The sequence below is a fragment of the Mauremys mutica genome, chromosome 17 (genome assembly GCF_020497125.1).
Source record: "Mauremys mutica isolate MM-2020 ecotype Southern chromosome 17, ASM2049712v1, whole genome shotgun sequence".
NCBI lineage: Eukaryota > Metazoa > Chordata > Testudines > Geoemydidae > Mauremys > Mauremys mutica.
In genome coordinates, this window is record NC_059088.1 from 6915234 (window position 1) to 6935715 (window position 20482).

General features: G+C 56.2%; 1 protein-coding gene across 4 annotated transcripts; it reads left to right on the forward strand.

The window, feature by feature from the left end:
- The first annotated feature begins 1095 nt into the window (after positions 1-1095).
- Positions 1096-19542, forward strand: LOC123351623 (phospholipase A2 inhibitor and Ly6/PLAUR domain-containing protein-like). 4 transcript variants are annotated; one of them, XM_044991104.1, is made up of 6 exons: positions 1096-1341; positions 1628-1756; positions 16765-16881; positions 17626-17778; positions 18146-18286; positions 19220-19542. In XM_044991104.1, exons 2-6 carry the CDS (start codon positions 1708-1710, stop codon positions 19429-19431), a joined length of 672 nt encoding a protein of 223 aa, XP_044847039.1. In that variant the 5' UTR covers positions 1096-1341; positions 1628-1707; the 3' UTR covers positions 19432-19542. The 4 variants fall into 4 exon arrangements, with proteins under 4 accessions (XP_044847039.1, XP_044847041.1, XP_044847040.1 ...); XM_044991106.1 differs by lacking the exons at positions 1096-1341; positions 1628-1756 and adding exons at positions 11483-11620; positions 16145-16272; XM_044991105.1 differs by lacking the exons at positions 1096-1341; positions 1628-1756 and adding exons at positions 12961-13137; positions 16145-16272.
- Positions 19543-20482: the final 940 nt, after the last annotated feature.

Consider the following 20482-nt stretch of genomic DNA (forward strand, 5'->3'; position numbering starts at 1 on the left):
CGCCTCGTTTAATCCAACATACCCTTAGCAGGCCAGGAATAGAAGCTACGTTACTTTTGGCATCTGGTTCATGGCAGGTCTCTGACCTTTTAAAATCTTTCAATTAAAGCTTTTCTTGCAATTAGAAAAGCAACAAAGAATCCTGTGGCACCTTATAGACTAACAGACGTTTTGCAGCATGAGCTTTCGTGGGTGAATACCCACTTCGTCGGATGCAAGAATGGAAATTTCCAGGGGCAGGTATATATAAGCAAGCAAGAAGCAAGCTAGAGATAACGAGGTTAGATCAATCAGGGAGGATGAGGCCCTCTTCTAGCAGTTGAGGTGTGAAAACCAAGGGAGGAGAAACTGGTTCTGTAGTTGGCTAGCCATTGGCAAGCATTCTCTATATTTTCCTAGCCATTGCTTGCCAACTACAGAACCAGTTTCTCCTCCCTTGGTTTTCACACCTCAACTGTTAGAACAGGGCCTCATCCTCCCTGATTGATCTAACCTCGTTATCTCTAGCTTGCTTCTTGCTTGCTTATATTTACCTGCCCCTGGAAATTTCCACTCTTGCATCCGACGAAGTGGGTATTCACCCACGAAAGCTCGTGCTGCAAAACGTCTGTTAGTCTATAAGGTGCCACAGGATTCTTTGCTGCTTTTACAGAACCAGACTAACACGGCTCCCCCTCTGATACTTGCAATTATGTTTTCTTCTAAAAAATATCAGGGCTTGTTGAAAAAATTCTCCACCTTTTTTTCCCCAACCAAACCAGAAACCAACTTTGGGGGGGAGGGGGATGGAGGGACGTAGAAAAGAAAATAATTGGAGGAGGAAATGAGAAATGTTGACAACATTTTTGAGGAATATTTTGGAGAAATTTTGGGGGTTAAGAAAACCGAAAGGCAAAGAAAAAGGATCTCCTTCTCCAAAACAAGGCCTCGTTCCTCAAAAACAAATTGCGAAAGCTGTTTCCCACCATCCCTTTTTGCGACTTTAAGCCAACACATGCAATTCTTGGTCTGGGTTTCCAGGAAGTTGCATAAACGAGCATTTGTCAAGTGCTCCAGCTTCTACATTCATGGCTGGATCTTCCTGAACATCCAGACACCTTTAAAGGAGCCAGGGAAGAACTAGTGACAGAGATTTGGCATCATTTGGAGGGGGGATTTCTGAAATGCGGCCGCTCCACCATTAAAAGTAGAGTGTGGTTTCACCACTTCACACGAAGCCGGATGTTGTCTCTTGAGGACTGTGTTTAAGAATAGGGGCGGGGGTGGTTTCCGGTCCTGCCGGCAGCCCAAAGAGCTCAGAAGGAAGCGTGGATCAGAGGCAGTCTGCAAAGAACAAAGTGGGTGAGTTCTCTCGCTCTGCCATTCGTAGCAGTCTGCGTTGTCTCTCTTCTTTTGGGTTCTTGATATTTTTCCTAGATTCTCAGAAACAAAGTCATTTAAGACAGCAACCTTCCAGCTGGAGTATTTGTGGTTTGTCTCTGACTTCGCCAGGTGGACGCCGCGAACATACCAGCCACAAAGGGCTCCGTGATGCGGTTACCCCAGAACTGTGGAAATAGCTCTGAGGATCCTCCCACCCTATCAACTGGATGTGGCATGTGCAATCTCCCTTCTTATCTCATTTCAGCACATCCGTGATAAATCCCCCAGCCACAGATTTGGCTGCATCACAGACCCCAGCACCGATCTACTGTTTTCCCCATCGCCATGGAGGCTTCTCTTGCTGCCTGCATCCTCGCTGCTCTCCTGGCTACGGGTGAGTGGGGCCTGTTCCTACAGAGACTGATTTCCTAACTTCTCCAACGTACCAGCAGCCCAGAGCCACCCGCCGGGTGAAACTGTTAACGAACATAATCAAAAAGCAGCCACAGGATAACGGGGGCTGAGCTGGGGGCGTCTGAGTGACAACGTCCGAGGAGGGGAGGGCTGGAAGTCACAAAGTCCCGGTGACAAGGAATGAAACAATTGTAGAAGTGAGAGGAAATATTTATTCTTTAAATCAGTAGAACTGTGTTGTGACTGGGCACGTTTCAGAGCTGCCGAGGACAAGGACATTTCAAAGGAGGAAAAGGACATTCCTGTCGTCTGACAGGAAGCAGATCAGAACTTCCGTAAAAAGAGCACAAGGCTCTTTCAAGGGCATTTATATGTGATCCCCAGCTGGTGTCAGGGGGGCGCAGCTGCACTGGAGTCAGTGGGGCCGGGCCCAGCCGGTGTCAGGGGGGCGCAGCTGCACTGGAGTCAGTGGGGCCAGGGCCCAGCCGGTGTCAGGGGGGCGCAGCTGCACTGGAGTCAGTGGGGCAGGGCCCAGCCGGTGTCAGGGGGGCACAGCTGCACTGGAGTCAGTGGGGCCGGGCCCAGCCGGTGTCAGGGGGGCGCAGCTGCACTGGAGTCAGTGGGGCCGGGCCCAGCCGGTGTCAGGGGGGCGCAGCTGCACTGGAGCCAGTGGGGCAGGGCCCAGCCGGTGTCAGGGGGGCACAGCTGCACTGGAGTCAGTGGGGCAGGGCCCAGCCGGTGTCAGGGGGGCGCAGCTGCACTGGAGTCAGTGGGGCCGGGCCCAGCCGGTGTCAGGGGGGCGCAGCTGCACTGGAGTCAGTGGGGCCGGGCCCAGCCAGTGTCAGGGGGGCGCAGCTGCACTGGAGTCAGTGGGGCCGGGCCCAGCCGGTGTCAGGGGGGCGCAGCTGCACTGGAGTCAGTGGGGCCGGGCCCAGCCGGTGTCAAGGGGGCGCAGCTGCACTGGAGTCAGTGGGGCCGGGCCCAGCCGGTGTCAGGGGGGGGCAGCTGCACTGCACTCAGTGGCAGGTGTGACTCGGCCCTTGCTGCACCGCACTGGAGAGCGACACCAGCTCACACCCGCTGGGGATCTCTCTGGGAAAACCCCCCTGGGGAAATGAAACCTGCAGCGAATCCAGGAAGATGCAGCCACAGAGCAGCATAAAATGCCTGTAACCAGCCGGGACAATTGACAAAGCTGAGATCAGCGCATTGATGAGGGATGAGGGACCCCAGGGCGCCGTACCCGGTGCTTCCCCGCCGAGCCCAGGGGAAGGCGAGGGAGGGACAAATCCAGGTGGCTCCTGTTCTCTCTCTGGCTCCAGGGGCCTGTCTGCAGTGTGAGGTTTGCGATGGACCAGGAACCAGCTGCTCGGGCAACCTACAGGCCTGTGATGCTGGGCAAGACACTTGTGGCATCGCTTGGACAGACTCCACATGGGGTAGGTGAGAGCGACCCTACCCACCATGGGCCAGGGAACAGCCTGGGGAGCCAGGACGCCTGGGTCCTCTCCTTGTCTCAGCACTGGGAAGGGAGTGGGGTGGGTGAGTCTGAGCAGCAGTTAAGGAGCCAGGACGCCTGGGTTCTATGCCAGACCCTGTGATTAGCTCCCCAATGTGGCCTTCGGCTCAGCACTGCGATGCCGAACCCCCGGGCGAGTCGCCAGCCAGGGGGCCAGGCCCCCGCTGAGGCTGGGCTCCACCAGAGCCAGCAGGCTGAGCGATCAGCCGCCTAAGCCAGCCGATAGGAAAGGCCAAGGAGCGGTGTGTGGCCTAAGACCTGCCCCTCCCCCTTAGTTTGGCCCAAAGTCCCGGCTGCATGGAGACACCCCGGTCTGCTCGGGATCCACACCCAGGAACTGCTCGCCGGGACTCTGGAGTATGAACGGGATCAGGCCTTCCTTGCAAAAGATGGCAGGGGAGGAGACCCCAGAGGCTGGGGCACTCAGCTGGGGTGTGGGGGAGCCAAGTTCGAATGCTCCTTCGTTCCGAATCGAAGTGGGAACTGGAGCCCAGCGCTCTCCCCTCCTACAGTCGCGCCTGCTCCCCTGGCTCCTGGTGGGTCTCTCTGAGCCTCCCACATCCGTAGGAGCCTCTAACCCACTGGGGTCTTGGGAATACGGGGCGGGGGTCACCCTTCCACCGCCTCCCGTGCCTGGGCTTGGTGCGGGGCGAGATCCGGTGGGCGTGCTCCGAAGGCGTCCCCTGAATCAGGCCCCGCAGGTGCTATCGGCAGGGGAACGCCTAGTCTGTGAATCCCTCTGTGGCTAAGGGGTGAGCAGGACGCACAGTGTCAGGATTTCGGGGGCCCTGCACGTACCCACTGGTGGGAACTGCGGCAATGAAAGGACTTTATGGGCAGGACATCTGGGGCCCCCAGGGTTAAGCAGCAGCCGAGTGGGGAGCTGGCGGATCTAAATACTGGACTTCGGTGGTGGAATCACTTTGTCTAGCCCTGTGGGACCTTGGGTAAGTTGCTTCCCTGCCCGTGCCTCAGTTTCCGCATGGGTAGAGGAAGGCTAATGGCACAGGGCCATTGATGGGGTGTGAGTGGAATGAGAACAAATCTCTGTCTTCTCCTCCTGTGCAGTGGGAAGCAAGAGTCAGACAATTATCAAAAACTGTGTGTCCTCCAATGTGTGTAAAGTCAGCCCTTTCTCTGCACACTTTGGCAACGCAGTGACTAGGACGAGCTTCAAATGCTGTGTGGGAGACGCCTGCAAGGCCACCGATATTACAGGTACCGCTCCCGGCTCTGCGTCTCCTCCTCCATCCCACGGCACCTCCTGCTGCCTGGAACTCACCCAACGTTAACTTCTGAGACTGGTGCTCCCACCCTGCAGGGGGCGCCCCATTGAATAACACTGAGCCCTGGGGTTAGTCCTCCCACCCTGCAGGGGGCACCCCATTGAATAACACTGAGCCCCTGGGATTAGTCCTCCCACCCTGCAGGGGGCGCCCCATTGAATAACACTGAGCCCCTGGGATTAGTCCTCTGACCCTGCAGGGGGCGCCCCATTGAATAACACTGAGCCCCTGGGATTAGTCCTCCGACCCTGCAGGGGGCGCCCCATTGAATAACACTGAGCCCTGGGATTAGTCCTCCCACCCTGCAGGGGACGCCCCATTGAATAACACTGAGCCCCTGGGATTAGTCCTCCCACCCTGCAGGGGGCGCCCCATTGAATAACACTGAGCCCCTGTGCAGGTGGAGTTTAGTGGGCGGGGCTCTAGGCTGCCTCCAGGTGTGAACCCAGCTGACCCCACCCAGGGCGGGATCCAGGGCTCCCTGCTGCAAACCCCTCCCCCGCCCCTGCTGCCCCCGGCGTCCCCGGAGCTACAGCTCCCCCTGCAGGGGGCACCCAGGGCTGAGCTGTGCAGCCCCCAGCTGCTCTCCCTGCCCCGACGCCTCCTGGGGCTCGTCCCCCGAGCTGACTGCGTTTGCTCTGTTTCTTCCCAGTGCCCCCGGCTGACCCCACACCCAACGGCCGGCGCTGCCCAGCCTGCTACGCGTTGAACGCTGGTCGATGCAATGAGCAAACCATAAATTGTACTGGATCCGAGACCCAGTGTATTAATGCCGCCGGGACCATAACAACTGGTAACTTCTGTTCATTCATTCTGGGGCTATTTTTCCTTTGTTGTTTCTCGCCCACCCGCTGTAGCTGCGCAGTGAGTCACTCTTTGGGGTCACTCAGTGAAGGCGATTGGCTGCAGAGCAGGACACCTGGGTACGATTCTCAGCACTGGGCTGAGGTGTGACCTTGGGCCAGTGTCTTCCCTTTCCTGTGCGTCTGGTTCTCCTCCATCTGTTTCCTGTGTCTAGTTTAGTCTCTAAGCTACTCGTGATAGAGACTGGCTTAGTCTTGGCAGCCCCGGTTGTGCCAGGCGCTGCACAGACCTTTGATGGAGATTGGGGTCCCCTCTTGTGCCTGATGTTAAAGGACTCCCGGTGAGATACAGTCCTTGCCCCCAAAAGCCTGCAATCTAAACAGGCTAAAAAAGGATCATTCTCCCCATTTAAAAATGGGGAAACTGAGGCACAGATTGTGCCATGACTTGCCATAATGGTGCCTTAAGTCACTACAAAGCCACCCTTCTTAGAGATCCCACTGCTACCACCAGCACTGAGCTGCTGCTTTGCTAGATGAGCTGGGGGGGCTATAACTGGCCTGACACAATCCGGGCACTGTCGGTGGGCTCTAGATTGGGGCTGTGAATGATTTGTTCACGGACACACCGCAAGCCTGCGTCAGAGCACAGGAGAGAGGGAGGCCATGTAGGCCCAGACAGGCAGGGGGGAGCAGATGGGGAGATGTAGGCTGTGGGGCACCTTGGTGGGGATCTGAGGCGGGGGTGTGTGTGTGTTTCGTCTTAATCCAGCTTGAATAGCCTGACAAAAATTGCCTCCTCCCCCTCCCCCCCTCAGATGGACGTAAAATGCAGACTGTCATGAAGGGCTGCGCTTCCGAGTCCATCTGCGTCATGGCACAAGTGGCTTCAAGGATGTTCACAGATATCAGTGCAGATCTAACCATGGCCAAATGCACAGAGGCCTCCGGCGTGGCGGGCGGGGCTCTGGGACCAGCCGGGATCCTCCTCCCGGCCCTCGCTGGGCTTCTGCTGAAGCTTCTCTCCTGATTCCCCACCCGGTGCAACCGACACGCCGCACTGAAATCCGCCCTGCAGCCTGCGTTAGCCGCTCTCCCCGCCAGGTGTTCTCGGCTCTCGGATGGACTCACCTCCCTCGATGTTGTTGCACTGAATAAAACACACTGGAGAGCAAAGTCTTTGCATTTCTATGTCTCTGTTTATTTCAACGAGGAAAAATTTAATTCCCGTGGGTGGGGATGTGAGAAGCCAGAAGCGCGGCCGCACCGAGTCAGGTGAATGGCACAGCTAGTCCAGTGTCCCGTCTCCGACAGCGGCACACCCAGAATTTACAGGCAGTGCCCAGAACACGGCCATATTGGAGAGACCCAGCCCTGTCTTCCCTTCCCGGCTTCTGGCAGTCAGAGGTTTAGGGACACCCAGAGCAGGGGGGTTTGTCTCTGAGCAATTGGCAAATTGCCATTGATGGCCCCATCCTCCAGGAACTGATCGAGTTATTTTCTGGACCCTGCTATACTTTTTCCCATGCCCACATCCCCTGGCAAGGAGTTCCACAGGTTAATTGTGCATCGTGGGGAAAAGTACAGCCCCTTGTTTGTATGAAACCTGCCGCCTGTTCATTTCGTTGGGTGACCCCTGGGTTCTGGTGCTGTGGCACAGGGGAAATAGCAGTTCTCTACTCACTTTCTCCACCCCATGGCATGTTTTTCTAGCCCTCTGTTGCACCCCCGTGTCATGAGGTGGTGTGGGCCCCCCCCACCCAGAGAGGGGAACCACCCTCTGTGCCCATGTGGGTGGAGCCAGATCCGCCTCGCCCCTCCCACCGGCGCAGTCTGGCTGCCGGAAGCACGGTCGGCGTCTTGCGGCTGGATTCCCCGCTGACTCAGTGGCGGCTTCTCCACCAGTGCTGGGGCCCTGGGTCGGGGCCCGGTGGAGCTGGGTGGGCCCGGGCCCCCCCTGCCACCCCACCCCGGGGTGGCAGCCTCCCCTCTCCAGGTCAGGAGGCCTGGGTTTGTCGGCCACCCGCAGGAGCTAGGACGCCTGACTACGGTGTTTGCTCTGCCCCTGCTTGACGGGCCCAGGGACTAGAGGCAGCTGGCTGCCCTGCCCAGCTCAAGGACCGGAGCACAGGGACTCCTGGGAGGCCCTGCTCCTGCCTCGGGGCCGGAGCCTGTGCCCTCTTTGCGGGCCCAGCCCCGTTAGCCCGGTCGGGATGCTCACTCCCAGTGAATTTGCTAATTCCCCTCTGATACTCAGTGGTGGTCCCGACGGTGTAGCGGGGCGGTGTGGCCTCCCTCCGACTCACACCCACACCACTACACCCCCCTGGCTCGTCTCTTCGCCGAGCTGAACGGCCCTAATCTGTTTCGTCTCGCCTCATACGGAAGCCGCTCCGTGCCCGAAGATTAGGCTCCCATTGGGGAAATCAGGCCGCACAGGCTGAGGGTTACGCAGCCCAGGAGAACGTCAGTTCAGCCTCCAATGGGCACTGGGAGCCAGGACTCCTGGGTTCTATCCCCAGCTCTGGGAGGGCAGTGGGGTGTATTGGGTTAGGGGAGGGGGGTTGGGAGCCAGGACTCCTGGGTTCCATCCCCGGCTCTGGGAGGGCAGTGGGGTGTATTGGGTTAGGGGAGGGTGGGGGGGGTTGGGAGCCAGGACTCCTGGGTTCTATCCCCGGCTCTGGGAGGGCAGTGGGGTGTATTGGGTTAGGGGACGGGGGGTTGGGAGCCAGGACTCCTGGGTTCTATCCCCAGCTCTGGGAGGGCAGTGGGGTGAATTGGGTTAGGGGAGCGGGGGTTGGGAGCCAGGACTCCTGGTTTCCCTACAGAAAGATCTGGGGGTCTGGTGGCTGTCACCCCTCCCCCTTCCTCTCCCTGCAGCACGATGCCCACAGCCCGGCTGCTGCATCCGACCACACTGAGGCCCAGCCCAGGGTATGAGCCGGCTCCCACTTCCATCTCCCCAACAGCCCCGCAGGTGGCAGCGGTTTGAAAGTGAAGTGGAGTGGGTGGGGGGCTGCGTCTACACTTCCAACGGGGAATCGGGGCTGCTGGGTTCCCAGGGGAACGGTACAATGCCCCCTGGCCTCGCCCAGGCGCTGCTCAGGAACAAGCCCTCACCGCCACTTCCTTATCTGCAAAATCCAGGGCCTGGGGCATCAGGTAACCACTGCTGACAGACGGCAGGGGTGGGGCAGGGAAACCCCTTTCCTGGAAGCAGGGCTCGGCAGACGCCAGCAGCTCCGAGAACACCAACGCCGGCGTCTCCACATGAACCCAGGGGCCCTCCAGCCAGCGCTGCTGCAGAGCAGCGAGATCAGGGGCTTTGCAGATGCCGTTTCCTCTTTCCCACCCAAGCAGCTAGTCAAAGTGCAGCCGCGGTTAATGTTGGACCGGGCTGGAATTGCAAAGCCCCCTGCTCCCACACTGGAGACGTGACTCTCCCGGGCTCCAGTGAATGTTCTTGGAGGTCTTTGTCCGTGACCCGGGAGGTCAGATCTCTGCCGCACCCTTAGCAGGGAACTGGGGACAGGACAGAGCGTGGCAGGGGATCAGCTCCCGACCCAACGAGGGGTGAATTGCAAGCTAAAACGTACGTGGGTGTGAACCTGACTTGGAGTTTTCTGATTAGGGCTGGAGGGGGGTTTGCTGAGCGTTGTTTGAGGAAGCATTGGGGCGGGGGGACGTAGAACGGATACAGGGCCACTCGGAGGCAGGGATAAAGCCGACTCAGCTGCCTGCCAGCATGATACGATCTCTCCCACCGTTGGGACAGGGGGTAAAACTTCCCCTCTGCTTTGGAGACCAGCTCATCCAGTGATGGTTCCGACCTACCTGGCTCTCCTTCCACCTCGTCCTGGTTTGCCTCCCGTCCAGCCGGACCGTGGGTGTCTTTGAATGGAGTCGCTCAGGGATCAGCAAGCGACATGTCCCCAGAAAGCTGTTATTCTCTCACCAAGCGTCTCAACTGATTGTGCTGTTGTAGAATTCATCCTCCTCATCGCCCCGTCAGTCGTAGTTTGGGTTATCCAGCTAATTTTTATCCTTCTCCTGTAATGCCGAAACTCAAATTCTGGAGTCATCTCTCAATGTTCTTTCTAAGGACGTCTGGACAGGAGGGCTGACTACATGCAGCCCTGCAGCAATCTAGTGCAGATGTGGCCCCTTTAATTTTCGATGACACAGAAGTTGTGGGAAGTTGTTGGATGCAGTTTTTGCAAGCTGTGTCCTTCTGGTTTCTTCCTCACTTCTTCAGTCAGATGTCATTAACTTCCCTAAATAGGGGAAACTATTCATTGGTTTCACCACTTGACCATCAAGACACAAGTGTTGCCTTCCATGTGCCTTTTACGTATTGCCATACTTTTTGTCATCCTAACATAGAAACATAGACTCATAGAAGATGAGAGTTGGAAGGGACCTCAGGAGGTATCTAGTCCAACCCCCTGCTCAAAGCAGGACCAACCCCAACTAAATCATCCCAGTCAGGGCTTTGTCAAGCCAGGACTTAAAAACCTCTAAGGAAGGAGATTCCACCACTTCCCTAGGGAACCCATTCCAGTGCTTCACCACCCTCCTAGTGACATAGTATTTCCTAATATCCAACCTAAACCTCCCTCACTGCAACTTGAGACCATTACTCCTTGTTCTGTCATCTGGTACCACTGAGAACAGCTGAGCTCCATCCTCTTTGGAACCCCCCTTCAGGTAGTTGAAGGCTGCTATCAAATCCACCCTCACTCTTCTCTTCTGCAGACTAAACAATCCCAGTTCCCTCAACCTCTCCTCATAAGTCATGTGCTCCAGCCCCCTGATCATTTTCATTGCCCTCTGGTGGACTCTTTCCAATTTGTCCACAATTTGTAGTGGGGGGCCCAAAACTGGACACAGTACTCCAGATGTGGCCTCACCAGTGCCGAATAGAGGGAAATAATCACTTCCCTCGATCTGCTGGCAATGCTCCTACTAATGCAGCCTAATATGCAGTTAGCCTTCTTGGCAACAAGGACACACTGCTGGTTCTCATCCACTGTAATCCCCAGGTCCTTCTCTGCAGAACTGCTGCTTAACCAGTCGGTCCCTAGTCTGTAGCAGTGCATGGGATTCTTCTGTCCTAAGTGCAGGACTCTGCACTTGTCCTTGGTGAACCTCATCAGATTTCTTTTGGCCCAATCCTCCAATTTGTCTAGGTCACTCTGAACCATGTCCCTACCCTCCAGTGTACCTGCCTCTCCCCTCAGCTTAGTGTCATCTGTGAATTTGCTGAGTGCAATCTATCCCATCATCCAGATCATTAATAAACATGTTGAACAAAACCGGCCCCAGGACCGACCCCTCGGGCACTCCGCTTGATACCGGCTACCAACTAGAAATCGAGCCGTTGACCACTACCCATTGAGCCTGACGAGCTAGCCAGCTTTCTATCCACCTTATGGTCCATTCATCCAGCCCATACTTTTTTAATTTGCTGACAAGAATATTGTGGGGCACCATATTGAAAGCTTTGCTAAAGTCAAGATATATCATGTCCACCACTTATCCCATATCCACAGAGCCAGTTATCTCATCATCGATATAATCATATCGTTAATCCTCATTCCATATTTCTTGCTGCCATTGCTCCCAAAAGGAAGCAGTGCCATGAATTGGTTCCTTGGCGTGTCTTACGTTGTTGATGTCTGTGCTTTTGACCTGCATGCCCTGGTTGGTGTCTTCTAAACGTTCCCTCTTTCTGACTTTTATGTATGTGCTAAATAGTTGCAATGATACAATGCAACCATGGGGTTAACCGCTTTGATACTGCAATACATAGTTCACACTTTGTTTGGATTGCTGCTTTCTGTCCCCAGGACAAGCTTGTTATTAATTACAGATCTTGGAAGTCAATCCTACATTCTTCAAGAATATGTATCATCTTGTCGTGTTGGAGCTTATGAAATCCCTTCCCATGCTCTACAAATTACTTCTTTCCCACGCTACCATAAGATCCTCAGGGCAAAAATTGCCTCTCGCATAGCCACTCCTGGGCGAAACCCTGCTGGCTTCTGCTAATTCTTGTCTCAAGATGTGTCCATATGCCAACAACTTTCCACAGATCTGTGAGTGAGTGGCTTCTTGGGTTTAGAGTTATATGTTCTTCACAGTCTCTAGCATTATCAGACTTCGGCAGAGGAATACCTCTTGGAGTCCTCCAGAAGTTCTCCTGGTGTGCATATCTGATCGAGAAGTTCTGGCAGGTAAGTTTCTGAATTGTCCATCAGGGATTGTAGCATTTCAACCATGATCCATTCCTCCCCAGCTACTTTCCCTCACTTTATACTTTTTAGTGCTCTTTCTAGTTTCTACGTTGTAATAGCCAGTGTTTTTTCTTCTCCAATTTCAATGTCTCTATCTTCCAGTTTTTCAGGATCATCAAACATTCTGTCACATATTCCATCCATCTTCCTAGGATGTTGTTGGCTTTGTGGCATCCTCCGACTCATTAGTTTTGATAGAGTTTGTTCCTTTTCTTAACTTCTCTATTTGTCTCATGGTTCTTTTTGCGGTTCAGTTAATCTCTTTGTGGTTGTATCTGATATTCTTTGATTTCAAGGCCTCTTTGTTCTAGCCATTTTTCATTTGCCTCTTTGCATGCTTTTGGGATGGGTTTGTGTATCTTTCGATCTCCCTCACTCCACCAATCACTGCAATCTGTTCTTGAGTTTATTATTGGATGGTTTAGGATAAATAATTTTTGTAAAGCTTCTTTTTGTGTAATTTTTTATTGCATTAGACCTTTGACTAGAAACCTCATGTTTAGCAGAAGACACTGCAGAAGATGCAGTTTTAGGAACCATCTAAAAAGGTCAGGAAAAGAGAGGAGGTTTGGCAGACATGGTTTTTGAAGACAATAGCTTGAAGTGTCAGAGGGTGCTGTTATCTCGGCCCTGCAAGCAGTTAGAAAGCTATGACTGCTCTTTTCACATTTTATTTTTGTAATTGTAAAAAAAAAAAAAACACCCAGTTGTAAATGCTGGGGTTTTACCCTGAAATGGAAAATTTTCTTCACAAGTTACAAATACCGAGCCTACGATGGGCTTAAATTGCGTTTGGTGAAGTGTTTGGATGAGCATTTTGGTTGGCTGGTTGGTTGGCTTTTCCACGCTGATCAATTTATTTCAGGAAACTTTGCAAGACAAGTGAATGCTATTGTGAAAGGATTGGGATCGTAAATCGTCTGTACAGCATTTTGTAATTCTTATTCCAGTAGATCTCTTCTCCTTTGGCTAAGGCAAAGCCGAACGGTTGAGTTGAGAGGTGTGTGCCAGATGGCACAATGTGTGTAAAAGGCGTTATTCTAGTCTCTAGAGGTTTTTATACCATGTCTATCACTGTAGTGTCTGAGTGTCTTCCAGAAGTCCTGCCACCCTGTCCCTGGTGCGACCAGCTACCCTAAGTTGCATCCCAAGCCTTCCAAGGGGAGTTGGTTTCACTCATCCCTCTAACTCGATTTTCCAGCAGGAAGGGAGGAGGATTTCTCAGTGTGCGCAGACGCCCAATGGGTGGGCAGGGCCGGCGAGGGGAATAGAATCTTATAGACTCTCCCGGGAGTGCAAATCGAAGTTCTCATATTGCATCACAGCACATAACTGAGCCCGTCTATAAAAAGAAAGAGACAGAGACAGGACAGAGCGAGAGACGGGTGCAGCTTTTCCACTCTGCAGAACTAGCCACCGACTTCACCCCAGACACACTTTACTCCAGGGAGCTTTTGGTAAGTGGTACCCCGCTGGTCTGTTGGTGCTCTAACCACTAGACATCACTCCCCTGTTGTAGCCAGTGATAGAACCCAGCAGTCCTGGCTCCTAGCCTCCCCTCCCCACGCTGTCCACTAGCTCCCACTCCCTTTCCAGACCTGGGGATAGAACCAAGGAGTCCTGCCTCCCAGCCCCCCCCACCTCTAACCACTAGACCCCCCTCCCCTCCCAGAGCCAGGGAGATAACCCAGTAGTCCTGGCTCCTAGCCCCCTGCTTTAACCACTAGAAATCAATTCCTTGATGGAGTCAGGAATAGAACTCAGGAGTCCTGGCTTGGAGCCCTGCCCTCCTCTAACACACTAGACCTCACTTCCTCCCACAGCCAGGGAGAGAACCCAGGAGTCCTGGCTCCCAGGCTCCCCTCCCCACCCTATCCACTAGCTCCCACTCCCCTCCCACAGCCAGGGATAGAACCCAGGAGTCCTGGTTCCCAGGCCCCACCCCAGCTCTGTCCACGAGTCACCACTCCCCTCCCAGAGGCAGGCGTAGAACCCAGGAGTCCTGGCTCCCAGCCCCACTCCTCCACCACACACATTGTAATGAAGGCGAGAGCCGGCTTGCAGTCCTGGCACCCGAGGGGAAGCACCAGTGAGTGCGAACAGCTGCCTAAGCCTGAGGGGTGGGGTGGGGTGCGAGCCGCCCGCTGCCGCACGGGGTAAATTTACTCCCGGGTCAATTCTTGGACTGCTTCAGCCGGGCCCAGGGAGATCTGCTCTGTCCCTCCCCCCCCGTCACAAAGTTCAGTCCCCGCTAGTGGTGCCTCCTGCTGGCCGTCCTGGGGACTAGCTCTGCCAGGCGTCACGTTCTCCTCCAGCGTCTTTCTCTCCAGGAACCGCAGCCTCTTTTTCACGACTCAGCCCCCCAGCCGGGTCACCGTAGGTGTCCCCCCCCTCTTCCAGGGTAGCAAATTCCCTCTTGACCAACGCGCTCAGCATCAGCAGCCGGGAGGGGGACCCGGGCCCACCCTCTAAGCCAGCTCCTGGCTCAGGGACCGTGTAGTCAGCAGCCAAGTTCGGCACCATCCCATTCCTCGCTGCTTTCCCCCGGAGCCTTCTGCTACGGCCTCACTCTCCCCGCTCCTCTGGGTTTGCGGGTCCTAAACTCCTTCCTGTGGGCCACCTGCCTTTAGCCCCCCACCACACCACCCCCCACCCTGGCCAGGGAGCCTGGGGCAGAATAAAGCGTGAGGGCGGCTGAGTGCCCAGACACATGGGGGAAACTGAGGCAGCTGCAGAGCACCGGCAATGCCATGACACCCTCCATGGGTGGGAAGTGCCCAAGCGCAGTGCATAGGGGTGGGGGGCAGAGAGCAGAGGCAGCTGCCACCAGGAGGGAGAGGGAATGTCTCCCCCCAGTCTGCCGGATGGTCTGTGGCAAGATGAGTGACCCTGAGGAAGTGGGGGAGGCACCGCTGTGTGGTGTGGGGAGCAAAACCCCTCCTCCTTGGGGGGAGGGGTCAGTAGATTTCCCCTCCCCCAGGGGAAGCTGGGGTGATGCTGTGGGGATCCCCAGGCCCTGATCTCTGGAGTGGGGCTGTGGCAGGGTGGAGTAGGTCCGGAGGTCCCCGCTGGAGGCCTCGTGGCCCTGCCTCACCCTGCCCGAGAACAGAGCAGAGAGAAATCCTCCAGGCAGCCTAGAGTGGCTGCAGAGGAGGGAAGGAGCAGCCAATCCGGGGCCAGAAGGGCCCTATATAAGACAAGCAGCAGAGCAGAGAAGTTCAGTTCCTGCCTGGAGCTCGATGAGGGAGGACCGGGTACCTGTCTGGCTAGACAAGCAGCAGGCCACGGGCAGCTCACCAGGCAGAACCAAGCCCAGGGAAGGCTGCCAGAGACCGGCTGCCTGGCTGGCCGGATAGCACAGCAGCAGGACCATGAAAATGCCAATGTGGGCAGGCTGAGCCCAGGGGGCTGAGCCCAGGACCTGGCCGGACCTGAGGAGGGAACCGAGATGGGCCCCGCTGGTCTGGTTGTGGACTGAGCCCAGGGAGGGCTGCTGAAAAGGTCACCGGCTGCAGGTACCGGCAGGGCCCCGGCTGGGTGGCTGAAGAAGGCAGTGCCGCGGGGAAGAAGCCTCTGAGCTACAGCCCCATAGCAGGGCCGTGATAAGAATTCGGGACTGTATATCCCGGAAGCAGGGGCAGCGTGTGCGGCTCGGCCGGAGACTGAGCTGCGAAGATCAGCCGAGAGAACCAGCGGCTGGGGGCGCTTGCAAGAGGCAGCTGCCACCCTGCTGTAAGACTGAAAAAGAAAAGCAGGTCACACCTAACCGAGAGAAAGGGGGCCAGCCATGAGAGGTGCGTGCCCCACCCCCAGGAAGAACTGTGTTTGCAGGCACTATCGGCCAGAGAAAAGGGGCCACGCACGAGAGGCGGGCGCTGACCCCGTTACAGGGGCACACGAAGGAATTTGGCTCTGGAGGAGGGATAAGAGATCCCTCCGCTGTTAGAAGTCGTGCGTGGCTGAGAGCTGCTTTGCAGGGAGTCGGACGTTGTGTATCGAGGCCTGATTGCAATGGAAAGCTGTCGCTTTAAGAGTGGGGACAGGGAGTGGAGTTTCCTCATCCTGCTGCCAGTCTTGGGGGCTCCATGGGGAACCATGGGACCAGAAGCAGCCTGGAAGAAACCAGCCTAGAAAAAGGTGGGCTGAGTTCTCTCACTATCATAGGGAGCAGCCTGCTTTGTCTCTCTCTGTTTACGGAGCAGCCTGCTTTGTCTCTCTCTTGTATGTGGTTGCTGTGTAGGATTGTTCTGGATCCCCAGAAACAGAGTCACCTTAGGCTGCAACCTTCCAGCAGGAGTATTTGAGGTCTGTCTCTGACTTCTCCGGCTGGGTACTGTGAACATACCAGCCACAAAGCGGGTCAGAGGTGCCGTTACTCCAGAACTGTGGCAAACGGCTCTGTGATTCCACCCACCCTGTCGACCGGCTCATGCATGTGCCGTCCCTCGTCTGATTTCATTTCAGCCCGTATGTGATAAATCCCCAGGCAGGAGATTTGGCTGCATCACAGACCCCAGCGCCGACCTACTGCTTCTCCATCACCATGGAGGCTTCTCTTGCTGCCTGCATCCTCGCTGCTCTCCTGGCTACGGGTGAGTGGGGTCTGTTCCTACAGGGGCTGATATTTACTTCTCCAACGTACCATCAACTCAGAGCCACCCGCCGGGTGAAACTGTTAATTTAATGTAACTGATCATCAGCCACAGACTAAGGGGGCTGAGCTGGGAGCGTCTGTGTCCGAGGAGGAGAGGGCTGGAAGTCACAGAGTCCCCGTGACAACGAGAGAAACAAACGGAGGAAATTTTTATTCTTTAAATCACTGAAATGTCCTGACTGGGCATGTTTCAGAGCTGGCCAGAGTCCAAGGGCTTTCCTGACAGGGGATTGTCTCTGCTCCGAAAGGCAGATCTGAATTTCAGTAACGTGAGCTCAAGGCGATATTAAAGGCATTTTGGCAGGATCCCCACCCGGGGTCAGTCGGCCGTAGCTCTGTTGGTATCCGTGGGGCCAGATCCCAGCTGGGCTCAGTCCAATTCAAGGGAAGGGACAAATCGAGACGCGTCATGTTCTCTCTCCTTCCCCAGGGGCCTGTCTGCAGTGTGAGGTTTGCGAAGGCCAAGGAACCGGCTGCACGGGCACCATGCGGCCCTGCCCAACTGGGCAGGACTCTTGTGCCATCGCTGTGACAGTAACCACAATGGGTACGTGAGAGGGACCCTAACCAACCCGGGTCAGCGAACAGGCTGGGGAGCCAGGACGCCTGGGTTCTAGACTAGTCCCTCCTCTGGGGCACCCCCCAGCTCCCTCCCCTCCTACGGTTGTGCCTGGCTCCCCGGCCTCCGGGGTGCGTGTGTGTCTCTGTTTCCCCTGTTGAAGCTGCCCCATATTGTTTGAAATAGTTAAACATGCCCTGGAACCTGATCACCCACGTCCACAGGGAGCGTCCAACCCACTGGGCTCCTGGGGGGCCACCCTGCCCCCATCTCCTCCTCGGCTGGGCTTTATGCAGGGCCTGATCCGGCGGGCATCCTCCGAGGGCATCTCCTGGATCAGGCCCCGCAGGTGATATCGGCAGGGGAACGCCTAGTTTGGGAATCCCACTGTGGCTCAGGGATGAGCAGGACACATGACGTCAGGATCTCGGCGGCCCTGCACATACCCACTGGTGGAAACTTTGGCAACGAAAGGGCTTTATGGGCAGAAGAGTCGGGGCCCCCAGGGTTATGCGGCAGCTGCGTGGGGAGCTGGGGGATCTAAATGCTGGATTTAGGTGCTGAAATGGCTTTCTCTAGCCCTGTGGGACCTCGGATTAGTCACTTCCCCTCTCTGTGCCTCAGTTTCCTCCTGGCTAGAGGAAGGCTAATGGCACCTGGGCATCGTTGTGAAGAGGGCGTCAATGGGGCGGGAGTGGCAGGGGAATAAATCTGTCTTCTCCTCCTGTGCAGCGGGAGTGAACAGCCGGAGCATTCACAAGGGCTGTGTGATGTCCAGCCACTGTAGCACCGGCCCCGTCTCGATGAATTTTGGGCAGGGGATGACGACAAGGACGAGCGTCGCCTGCTGCGTGGGAGACGCCTGCAGAACCACCACAGTTGCAGGTACCTCTCCCCAGCTCCGCCTCGCCTCCCCCATCCCCTGCCCCTCCTCCCCTGCACCTTCCTGGGCCTGGTCCTCCCACCCTGCAGGGGGCGCCCCATGGAATAACACTGAGCCCCTGGCTGGGTGGAGTTTAGTGGGCGGGGCTCTAAACTCCCACCAGGTGTGAACCCAGCAGACGCCACTGGGGCAGGATACAGGGGTCCCTGCTGCAAACCCCTCCCCCGCCCCTGCTGCCCCCGGCGTCCCCGGAGCTACAGCTCCCCCTGCAGGGGGCACCCAGGGCTGAGCTGTGCAGCCCCCACCCTGCCCCGACGCCTCCTGGGGCTCGTCCCCCGAGCTGACTGCGTTTGCTCCGCTTCGTCCCAGTGCCCCCGGCGAACACCGAACCCAACGGCCGGCGCTGCCCGGCCTGCTACTCTCTGTCCTCTGAGCAGTGCCGCGAAGAGACCATAAATTGCACTGGATCCGAGACCCGATGTCTCGACGCTACTGGGACCATAACACCTGGTAACTTCAGTTCATTTATTCTGGGGTTATTTTTCCTTTTGGTTCTCTCCAGCCAGGGCAGTGGGGCTCGGGCGGGCTCAGGCCTCAGTCCTCCCGCCAGCAGTCGTTAGTCATTTTTGTCGTCAGAAGGGGGTCGCGGTGCAATGACGTTTGAGAACCGCCGCGCTAGGGAAAGGTGTCGGCTGCAGATCAGGACACCTGGGTTCTGTTCCCAGCCCTGGCCCCCGGTGTGACCTTGGGCCGGTGTCTCCCTGTCCCTGTGCCTCTGGTTCTCCTCCCTCCGTTGCGTGTCTGTAGTTCAGTCTCTAACTTTTTAATGGCAGGGCTTGGCTTAGTCCTGGGAACCCCTGTTGTGCTAGGCACTGGACTGACCCTGAGATCAGAGTCCCCTCTTCTGCCAGATGCTCATAAGAAACCGCCCCTGCTGCCAAAGAACCTGCAATCTGAACAGACAAAAGAAGGATCGTTCTCCCCCATTTTAAAGATGGGGAAACTGAGGCACAGAGCAGTGCCATGACTTGCCCAGTGTCACACAGGAAGGCTGTGGCAGGGAATTGAACCTAGTTTTGTGAAGTCCCACCATGGTGCCATAACTCACTACAAAGTCACCCTGCTTAGAGATCCCACTTCTGCCACCAGCACTGAGCTACTGCTTTGTAGATGAGTGATGGTGCTAATACAGGCCTGATCCATTATGAATACTCTTGGTGGGCTCTAAGGGACATGCTCAAGGACACACAGTGTGTCTGCCACAGAGGAGGAGGCGGAGGCAATCCAGGCCCAGACAGGCTGGGGGGAGCAGACAGGGAGATGGAGGCTGGGGGGGAGCTTGGTGGGGCCCTGAGGAGGGGGAGGCCGTTGTGTCCTAGTCCAGCTCGAGGAGCAGAGCTGCCTCCCTGACCACAATCGCCTGCTTCCCTCCCACCCCCGCAGGTCGAAACCCAGTGCAGATGGTCATGAAGGGCTGCGTCTCCCAGTCCATCTGCGACCAGCTACAAGTGGGTTCGGGAACCGTCGCAGGGGTCAGTGCAAGTCTAACCACGGCCAAATGCACAACGGACTCCGGTGCGGCGGGCGGGGCTCCAGGACCAGCCGGGCTCCTCCCGGCCCTCGCTGGGCTTCTCCTGCTGAAGCTTTTCTCCTGATTCCCACCCGGTGCAACAGCAACACGGCACTGAAATCCACCCTGCAGCCTGCGTTAGCCGCTCTCCCCCAGGGCTTCCCGGCTCCCGGATGGACTCGCATCCCCCTTTATATTGTTGCACTGAATAAAACACACCAGAGAGCAAAGGCTGGATTTGTTATTTCTCTTTATTTCAATGGGGAAATATTCATTCTCACAGGCGGGGTCAGCAAGAAGCCAGTTAAGAACAGAGGTGTGGCCGCACCGCGTCAGGTGAATGGTGCAGGAGTCCCGGTGTCCGACAGGGGCACCCCCAGAACTTCACAGGCAGTGCACAGAACGCTGCGATTTTGGAGAGATCCACCCGTCTTCCCCTCCCGGCTTGTGGCAGCTGGAGGTGTACGGACACCCGGAGTATGGCGGTGTGTCTCTGAAGGTTTTGGCCAATAGCCATAGATGGCCCTATCCTCCAGGAATGTATCTAGCTCTTTTCTGAACCCTGCTGTACTTTTGCCCGTCCCCTGGCAAGGAGTTCCACAGGTTAATTGTGTGGCAAGGGGAAAAGTACAGCCTCTTGTTTGTATGAAACCTGCTGCTTGTTCGTTTCATTGGGTGACCCCTGGTTCTGGTGCTGTGGGACAGGGGAAATAGCAGCTCTTCAGTCACGTTTTCCATGGCCTGGCACGATTTTCTCCCCATCTGTCACATCCCCCTGACGCTGCCCAAGGCTGAGAATACCACATTCAGGACACACTGCTGACAACTAGGAGAGACGCACTCCACCCGCCTGGTGATTCTAGCATTAGAGCTTACCGAGCCAGGAACAGAGATGGGCTGGTGTGTCCCCACGCTGGTTAACAAGAAGCCACAAACACAGGCCCCTGCAGGCAGGGGGCCAGCCCTTGGCTCACCACCCGGATACTTTTTAGGCTTTATGATGAATTGTTCCTGAAAACCAGTTTCACCAGAATTAGCGTCCTTCTGTTCCCAATGGATTAGCCACTTAGCCAGCTCAATATGAGTCAGATCTTACCCAGGAAGCATGCGACTGCCGATCCTTATAGTAACTAGAA

What these genes read in the sequence shown, in the direction of transcription:
- LOC123351623 (XM_044991104.1), top strand. Translation starts at nt 1,708, where the DNA reads ATGGAGGCTTCTCTTGCTGCCTGCATCCTCGCTGCTCTCCTGGCTACG. An exon ending in CGCTGCTCTCCTGGCTACGG is followed by an intron (nt 1,757 to 16,764) that starts GTGAGTGGGGCC and finishes CTCCTTCCCCAG; the next exon opens with GGGCCTGTCTGCAGTGTGAG. An exon ending in CAGAACCACCACAGTTGCAG is followed by an intron (nt 17,779 to 18,145) that starts GTACCTCTCCCC and finishes GCTTCGTCCCAG; the next exon opens with TGCCCCCGGCGAACACCGAA.